General features: G+C 34.4%; 1 protein-coding gene across 1 annotated transcript; it reads right to left on the reverse strand.

The window, feature by feature from the left end:
- Nucleotides 1–1,158: 1,158 nt before the first annotated feature.
- On the reverse strand, nucleotides 1,159–3,645 carry LOC129962368 (uncharacterized). Its single transcript, XM_056076115.1, has one exon. It carries the CDS (start codon nucleotides 3,643–3,645, stop codon nucleotides 1,159–1,161), a length of 2,487 nt encoding a protein of 828 aa, XP_055932090.1.
- Between the last annotated feature and the right edge of the window lie 6,501 nt (nucleotides 3,646–10,146).

The raw sequence follows: 10,146 nt of genomic DNA on the forward strand, positions 1-10,146 counted from the left end.
TCGTCTCTTCTGGTTTTCACCCCCTCGGATACCACGTGATCGTTCCGCTCCTTACTGGTTTTGCAACCTTCGTCGTTGGGAGCGGAGGAGCGGGTCTTACACGCCCCCCCCCCCTTGGAGAAGCACATTGTCACCTTAGAGACTATGTTGCGTCTTGAAAACTGGACAGGTTGCTTATCACTGATCATCATCTCTCACGGTAAAAAGTTGATCCTGAAATGAAACATAGTTCCAAGCAGTATTTGGTCGCTACAACTAGGAAAGGAGCAGGAAAGAGGTGGGAGAGCAAATGATATGCAATTCCCAAAGAAAAGAAATAACATACACAAATTCAAAATATAAAGACAATATATATAAATATCAAATATGCACAAAATTGGTGACAAAGGTAGTAGAACAGATGCACAAATGCTTTCGTACATTTCTTGAAAGCCTTTCTTTCTTACTTCTGCAATGGCAATCTAGATAGAGAGTCTGCATTGCAATGTTTACTTCCCTTTCGATATGATATTGTCACATCGTATCTCTGTAAGGCTAACGACCATCGTGTAAGTTTTGCGCTGTGAGGCGTTTGTTGAGTGAGATACGTCAAAGGGTTGTGGTCGGAGATAACTTGAACACGAGCACCAAATATCCATGTGTCGTATTTCTTCAATTCCTCCAGTACGGCGTAGGCTTCTCTCTCGATAGTAGCCCACCGTGTTTGAGTTGCAACCAATTTCTTGCTAAAAAATGCAATGGGTTTTTCCTTCCCATCATCACCTATCTGAGCCAAGCAGGCTCCAACGGCTGTTGCTGAGGCATCCGTGTATAACTGGAATGGTTTATCCAGTTGTGGGGTGTATAATGAAGGCATCTTGACTAATTCTTCTTTTAAGATTTGGAATGCTTGCTCTTGTTCTTTGGCCCATAGAATTTTGTTGGGTACGTTTTTCTTGGTGAGATTTGTTAGTGGTAATACTAAGGAAGAAAAGCTTGGGATATAGTCCCTGTAGTAATTTTCAAGTCCTAGCAAACTACGTACTTCTCTCTTATTTGTAGGTCTCAATAACTTCTTTATGGCTTCAATTTTCTCGGGATCTGGAGAGTGCCTTCCTGATCCGAAGATATGGTAAAGAAACTTTACTTCCCTTTTGCCAAACTCACATTTCTCTAGATTTATGGTAAGGTTGGACTCTTGAAACGTACGAAATACTTCCATAATGTGCTTTTTATGCTCTTCTCAGCTTTTGGAGAAAATGGCGACATCATCAATATATGCACGACAATACTCTCGATGCTTTGAGAGGATCTTGTCCATGCTCTTTGGAATGTGTTTCCTGCATTTTTCATACCGAAGGGCATCGCATTCCACTGGTACAACCAAGAATGAGTGATAAAACCGGTATAATGCTTCGCTTCAGGCTTCATGGGAATTTGCCAATATCCTTTAGTGAGATCTAATATGGATATAAAATTAGCTTTGCCAATTTCATACAATAGTTCAGTAACCAGGTTCATTGGGTAGGAGTCTGCAATCGTATATTTATTCAGCTGACGGTAGTTTACGCACAGTCTGATACTACCGTTTTTCTTAGCAACGCACACTACGGGATATGCCCAATCACTCTCGCTATGTTCAATGAGTCCTGCTTCTAAAAGTTCTTGAACTTGGTGTTCGACTTCCCCTTGCAAAACAATTGGGACACGATATGGAGCTAGTCGCTTGGGGACATAGTCATCAGTTACCTTAATATTATGTCCCTTACTGAAACTGTCTGTGTACTTAGATAAGATATCAATCAGCTCAGCTTTTTGTTGTAATGATAACTCCTCTCCTTGATTATAAATTTGCGTTCTTTTATCACGACTGATTTTGCTTTTCTGATTGCAATTGGTTGGAGCAGGAAATATTTCTCCAAATTCATTGTCTTGGTCGTATATCACGCCGACTTGCTCAAGTCGTGCTATGTATGGTCGACTTTTGTTTACATGGATCTCTTTATTCGTACCATCTTCCATCTTCAGAGAGCCATCTTCTTTTTGTAACTTTAAGAAACATTTTTTCTCCTGCAATGGATTTTCTTCTTCTTGATTTGGTTCTTCATGGACAGGTTGCTCCGAATCGTCAATATTTATCACGGGTAATGTATGTACCTCTATTTTCTTACATAATGCTTCGTATGCAGTCGAGGAGATCAGCATGTCGCTTACTAGTTTCCTCGATGCTGCACAAGTAACAGGAACATTACCATGCTTCCCATCATTACTTTTTACATTGATAGTAACTAGTGGGGCAAGTTCTTCTTCCCCAAAGGCTGATATAATTTTTATGCTGCCCTCCTCTTGTTTAGAGCAAGAATCAATTACATCCTGTCTGATGACGGTGATTTCAGCACCTGTATCCACAATACCTTCAAATGTATTGTCTTCAATTTTCACTGGTATTTTCTGTATAGGGCTGATTCGTGTAGTTTCTTTTTCTGGTGCCTTTAACTGTGTTGTGAGAATCGTACCTTCATCAGTCTGATTTTCAGTAACATTCTCTGGAAATCTCTGTGATCCACTTTTCTCGCTTGTCGTTTCTACCAAACGTCTTGTCACACGGTTAATCCTTGATAAATTCTTTTTCTCAGCTGGCTTTGGACATTGGACTCTTAAATGCTGCGATGATCCGCACTCAAAACATTGACGCCGATCGGAATGTTCTTGCTTCCAATTCCGAGTACTACTGGGTCTCTTATAATCGATGTTCACTGCATTTTTGTCATGGGCAATAGGAGTTTTCTTTTCAAAATTCCCATTTGTTCGTTTCCTGTCATTACTAGGAATATGTCCAGTTTTTGAGTTTCTCCTTACGCCGTCGTAATCATCAAGGAGATCGGCTAGCTTAGATGAAGACCAGATTTTTGTCCATGTGTCAACCAAATGTTCCCGAACTTCATTTCCAACTCTTCTTTTAATTTGATCTACAACCATAAGATCCTTCAATGATTCGAAATCCTTTACGTTAACACCATCCAACCACTCCTCCAAGAAGCTTCTCAACTCAAAGGCCAGATCCCTCCATGAACTTTCCATTCTCTTTTGATGTTGCACAAACCGCAATCGAAAGGTTTCTGCACTCAATTTAAATCGTCGTAAGAGTAATTCCTTTACATACTCATAAACGTTAGATTCCTCTTCAGGTTCCCTTGCTATTATTTGAACAACATCTGATGGAAGAAGTGGCATTAATTGGGTGACCCAATCTGTTTCATCAATCCTTAATCGTTTAGCTTGGCGCTCAAATATGACTAAGTAAAGACTTATATCATCATTTTTGGAATTAAATTTCTGAAGTATCTTTTGTAACTCTGAAGAATTATGTTTGTTGTTCATTTCATTATTCTTTGACATTAGGGATTGAGTTTCAATCGAAGTTTGCAATTTAATTTTCTCTAACTCAAATTGCGTCTCTTTTTCCTGTCTTTCCAAATTTTCTTTTTCTTGTCTCCTCTCCACAATGCCTTCTAAAACACCCTTTACAAACTCTTCCTCGTATTCGTTGGAATTTAAAATCAATTTTCTAAGATTAGCAATCGTGAGATTCCCAACAATCTCTTCACCTAATTCACTAGCTAATTCCTGAAGATCACACTTTCTAGCTTTAGCTATGAATGCCATTATTCTCATTCAACAAAATAAAGAATTCTGCACAAAAATGAATGGTATGCAAATAAAATAACAAAAATCAAAAGACTGGCTTATATTAAGCTAAAAGGTAAAGATTTCGTCTATCTGTTAAAGCAGAAAAAAAAAAGCAATTTTTAGATTCACTAAAGGAACTCTCCTTTTTGTTTCCTGAGTGGTATAGCTTAAATACTTATATGACTACTATCACACATAAATTTAAATATTAGGTTACAACAAAGAGTGGTTAAATAATGAACTTTAACTAATAATGAAATTAATAATATTTAACAAAACATTCAGTTAACTTTAGCACTTAATGAAAATATTAATGCATACAAGTATTTCTGCAGATTAATTACGTACTAAAATCACAGCATAATTCATCAATCAAACAGACGGAAACAATTAACATTCATTTACCTTACTAAATAAAACACAATAATATAGAAATGAATGGAATAATCAAGATTTAATATTCCCCATTCAAAACAATATTTGATTAAACAGAATTTCCAGCTATACTTTTTAAGCTTGTTGTTTAAATATAATAATAATCCAATAATGATTATAATAACATATCAGAAATACACGTGATGTAAAAATAGGTTTACAGATACACTTGATGTGCTATCGTTTAACTAATTTCAATTTATTCAAAAAGTAAAGCTTCTTTCTACAAGGTCTTTCCAATTGCAGCGGCCAAACAGGCGATAAATGACTGTTTGTTTCGCCAACTGGCGATAAGCATCAATCATACCTTTGGAGATGAACTTTGCTCTCCAACGGATACGAGTGATTCACTTCCTGCCTTCGCCAGCTGGCTGAGAACGTCTGTCTCCTGCTGGTCGATGGAATTACGGCCAATGTATCATAATATATATTTGTTAATTTAATTTCTAATTAAAATTTATTTTTGTTATCTACATGGCTGGCAGTTTACATTAAGTAAAAATGTCTTAATACTTTAATTTAAAGTCAATGGGGTCAATTCATGTGACGTAAAAGTCACATGTCATGAGCTATTCGCGCATGGCATTTAAGTTTCATCCGCACCGCTTTCGTCGATTAGTCTGCCATTAACGTTCTCCGCCGAGTATGAAGCGGATTTTTTTGTTTACATTTGAAGTTATAATTTTTGAGTCATTTTCTTTCCTCTTATTATGTGTTAACAGAGGAAATACTGGTGTGCTGATGGATGCATGCTTTAATGTGAAACACAAGAGTGACTGTCATGATAAAATGTTTTCTTATTTTCCTTTCAACAATCCTGACTTGGGTTGATAGCTTTGGTATAGATTTTTTCAAGCCTTCGAAGTCGGTGATATGCTCCAATCATTTTGAAGAATTCATTCAGTGTGTGTCCATTTATTAAATATAGCTGTTCCAGTAATTTGGTAGAAAAACTCTTCGAAGAAAAAGAAAGCGGTAAGTGATTTGACATCAAAAACAATCAAACAAAAACATGAGTGCATTTCTAATTTACTTTATTCACATTTGGTGAAATTTCTGATAATTTTGAATATGCTTAGAAGGTTTTAAAATGTTTACATGAATATTACATTGCATTTTTCTATAAAATTTTATCTAAATTTAATTAATGTAAGTAAACAAATTCCTGTTGCAAAAATAACAACTGCTATAATGCTAAACTTAGGTGGAAGTGAATAAATTTCTTAAAGATTTATTTAGTAAGTGAATTCTTTACTAACTACTAAAAATCCAATTTTCTTATTGACTGTTATAATATATATATATAATTGATGTATTTTATTAAAAGTGCGCTTAATTTGATAAATTGAATGCTATATATAAGAAATATATGTATATATATATTTAAGTTTTGAAAACACATGTCATTTAGTTAAGTATATAAATGCAAGAGAATTGATTACTAAGCAAAATTATATGAATTCTGATTTCAGTGGAATGTATTCTGCTTCTTCCCAGACTATTACTTTTTCTGAAATAATCGACAAGATCAGCAATTTGCAAAATGAGCTACAAGAACTTCAGGATTCTGTAAGAAAGAAAGAAATTCATTCCAGAAAATATTGGACTTTTTTTAAAATTTATTATTATTTATTTATTTTCTATTTCTTTAACATATCAATCTTGAATTATAAAATTCTGTAAAAGCATAAAAATGTTTGTTTTAACTACTCTTTATATCCTATTTTAATTCTCTCTCTCTCTCTATATATATATATTTATCATGACCTTATTCTTGTTTATTAAATTTACTGTATTATATGTTTTTGTTTTATTTTATGATATTCATTCAACTTGATTTTTATCAATGTAACTTTAGCAAAAAAAATTCATCAATGTTCTGCTTTAAAAATATATTGTTCAACATTATGTTTTTATTGGTAATAAAAAAAATGTTGTTTAGTATCTAGGATGTTTCTGTTGAATAAAACTGATTTCATCATTTACATTGACATTCTTGTAATACTGTGTTTGTATTATTTCTAAGTGTCTAGAAAAATAGATGTTGATAAATAGTTTTTTTGAATTAGTGAGTGCATTAAAACATCCATTTGATCCTATTTTTCCAAATAATTATCATATATATTTTATCTAAATTTTTTTTGTTGTAATGTGTAAATAAAAATTATGAAAATTTGATTTAGTTTGTTTTTCCTTAATGATTTCTACAAATTAAAATGAAATAACTGATTCATAAGTTGCATAGATTTAAAAAAAGGTATCTATGCCTTTTATATTTCATAATTTGAAATTGTAAACCTAATTTATTCAATATATACTAATTTGAGTTTCATGTTCTTTCCTCTGAGCAAACATAAAACATCAAAGTCTCAATATTAATAAAAATAATTACATAAGAAAAAAATGTAATAATTTTATTAGTAAGCTTTAAAATATTAACTTATCTAAGAGTAATAATTATTTTTTAAAAGAACTATATTCATAAGATTCAACATTCAATAGTATTTAAATAATATGTAAAAAGGAACATATGTAATTTTTCAAAAACACTGCCATAGTTGTTTGTTAAAATGTATCCTTTGGATAAAAAAGGAAGGGATATGGGAAAGGAAAGAATAAAGTGGCACCAAACGAATTAAAAAGCGATGGTAATTAATTATGCAAAAACAATAATTCCATTGAAAATACTAATTAAAATTTTAATATAAAAAATAAAATTATATAACTACGAAAATTTGGATTAAATAATTCAAAATAATATCTTTTTTTTGAAAAATCAGAAGTTTTTAATAATTGATCGGCTAGCGTAATATTTACAAAACGATGGTTTCATCAACGTTATCGACAGACATCACGACATGCGCAGAACGATTGAAAATTGAACAGAAGCGGTTTGTTTGGTACATGACACGTGACCGTGAATTGACCCCATTTGGCAATGCGTGTTAAACCACGCACCAAACTGGTGACCCGGTACTTTTGTTTCTACTCTTCTAAAATTTGCGAAGTCCAGCCACAAAATTTTAAAATATGCTCAAATCAGATTTTGGTGATTGAGCTCTTCAATTACTTTTCGTAATGGATTATTTTGGATTATTGTGCCTAGAAGTAATGCATCAAGGACCAGGTATGTGCTCAAATTTTCTGTTCATTTCTCTGTGATTGGTCAATACTTCATTTCCCCATTATTTTGGCGAAGAAATCGTATTATTTATATTCAGTATTATTTTTCGTGTTATTTTTTGTATTCGAAGTATTAATTTCTTATTACTTTCGTTTTGGCTACCATGTTTATTATTATAATTCTTAACTCCCAAATTTAAAAAAAAACAAAACACGTGTATTTAAATATTCATAAATTTTTCTGATATTCGTAAATATTGTAAAATTATTAGTTTTCCACAACGAGAAACCAAAAATGCTTAATTCTGAAAACGAAACTGTCAATGCTGACGCTCTGACAGAGTCGCAGGTGTCCCATCTTTCGGTGAAAATACCACCGCTGTGGAGGAACAATATACAATTATGGTTCATTCAAGTGGAAAGCAATTTCGCTCTAGCAAAAATAATCAATGATCTTACAAAATACAATCATTTGATTGCAACTATTGATCGGGAAACTTTATCTGCGGTAGCTGATATTTTACTCGCACCCCCCGACACCAACAAATATGATGCATTAAAGACTCGACTTATAGCCGAATTTTCCGCTACGGAAAATGAACAAATCCGTGGACTGCTTTCGGAACTACATTTAGGCGCCGATAAACCATCGCAGTTACTTCGAAAGATACGCGAACTCGGTGGTGGCACAGGCATAAAAGACGATTTTCTCAAAACTTTATGGTTGCAAAGACTACCGTCAGAAATGCAGGCAATTTTATCAATAAGTTCTGAACTCCTGGATAATTTGGCCAACATGGCTGACAAAATTGCCGAGGTCCGTATTTCCTCAACAGATAGTAGCGTCTTTGCCGTAAGCCGAAGCGTGGAAAGTAATGCCATGCGGAAAGCTTCCTCTCTGGATGAGTTTACTGCACTCCGAAGCGAAATCGCCGCGTTAAGTAAGCAGGTACAATGGCTTTCCCGCGACAGAAGCAGAGGCCCTTTCCATCGGAAAAACAGACAGCGCAGTTTTTCGCGTGGGCGTTCCGGTGATCGTGAGAGAAAATTCTGTTATTATCATTCGCGTTTCGGAGAAAAGGCACTCAAGTGCCGATCGCCATGTGCGTACTCAACTAACGCGGATCCGGAAAACTCGCAATAGCGGCTGTCGATCAACCTACATCGACGGCAGCCGCGCAATCGTATCGTTTGCATGTTTTTGATAAGAGATCACATTTCAAATTTTTGATCAATTCTGGCTCTGATGTTTCATGCATACCACTCAACAAAAACCAAAAAAATTTAAAACCTGATTCTCTGCAACTTTTTGCAGCTAACAACTCCAAAATTTATACTTATGGATCTAAATTATTAAATGTGGACTTAGGTCTCAGGCGAAATTTTCCATGGAAATTCTTAATTGCTAATGTGCCTGTTCCAATAATAGGGGCGGATTTTTTACAAACCTTTAACCTATTAATAGATCTCAAAGGACGCAAACTTATTGATAATGTAACTAAATTTACCCAACCCGGAATAATTTCAAAATCAACAAATTATGCATCTCTAAAACTTATTTCTGGTGAATCAATATACCATAAAATTTTGGAAGAATTCCCAGAATTAACAAAATTAGCATTTGGGTTAAAACCTGTTAAACATAATACGGTGTATTTTATTGAAACAACAGGTCCGCCTTTCCATAGTAAACCTAGAAGACTAAATCCAGAAATGTATGACACCGTCAAAAAAGAGTTTCAATTCATGATGGACCAAGGCATATGCCGACCATCAAAATCACCTTGGTCATCTCCCCTTCATGTCGTTACCAAAAGCTCAGGCAGCATTCGACCTGTGGGTGAGTATAGGAGATTAAATGCCTGTACGGTACCGGACCGTTATCCTATACCCCATATCCAGGATTTTTCCAATGCACTCCACGGAAAAAATATTTTTTCAAAACTTGATATAGTCCGTGCTTATTTTCACATACCAGTGCATCCGGATCATATACAAAAAACCGCAGTTTGTACACCATTTGGACTGTTTGAATTCCCATTTTTAAATTTTGGACTATGTGGGGCAGCACAAACTTTTCAGCGATTCATGAATGAAATCCTGGGAGATATTAAATTTTGCTATGTTTATTTGGATGATATTTTAATATTTAGTTCCAGCCAAGAAGAGCATAAAGCTCATTTACGAATCGTACTAGAGAGATTAAATACATATGGACTAACCATAAATGTTTCAAAATGCATATTTGGCGTCTTAGAAATTCCTTTCTTAGGTCATTTAATTACTAGTTCGGGAACTAAACCTTTACCCCATAAAGTTGAACCGATTCTCAAATATCCACAACCAAAAACAGTTAAAGATCTTCAAAGATTTTTAGGTTTTTTTAAATTTCTTCCGTCGATTTTTAGCGAACATAGCAAAACACCAGGTACATTTAACGTCATATTTAAAAGGCGCGAAAAAGAATGATAAAACGAAATTGGACTGGTCAGATAAAGCGGAAGAAGAATTCCAAAATTGTAAACAATAATTGCAAATGCTGTTTTATTGGCACATCCAAAATCAGATGCCACATTAATTTTACAAGTCGACGCTTCAGACTTTGCAATCGGAGGGACATTGTCTCAATTAGTTGATGAAGAATTGCAACCACTCGCATTCTTTTCTCGGAAACTCTCCCCAGCTGAAAGAAACTATAGCGCTTACGACAGAGAGTTATTAGCAGCTTATGCTGCCATCAAACACTTTAGGCATATGCTTGAAGCTAGAAATTTCTCTTTGTTTACGGATCATAAGCCATTAACTTACGCTTTCCAACAACGCTTGGACAAATGCTCTCCGAGACAGGCTAGACAATTAGATTTTATATCTCAGTTTACCACCGATATTCACCACATAAAAGGCTCTCAGAATATATTA

The sequence above is a fragment of the Argiope bruennichi genome, chromosome 2 (genome assembly GCF_947563725.1).
Source record: "Argiope bruennichi chromosome 2, qqArgBrue1.1, whole genome shotgun sequence".
Taxonomy (NCBI): domain Eukaryota; kingdom Metazoa; phylum Arthropoda; class Arachnida; order Araneae; family Araneidae; genus Argiope; species Argiope bruennichi.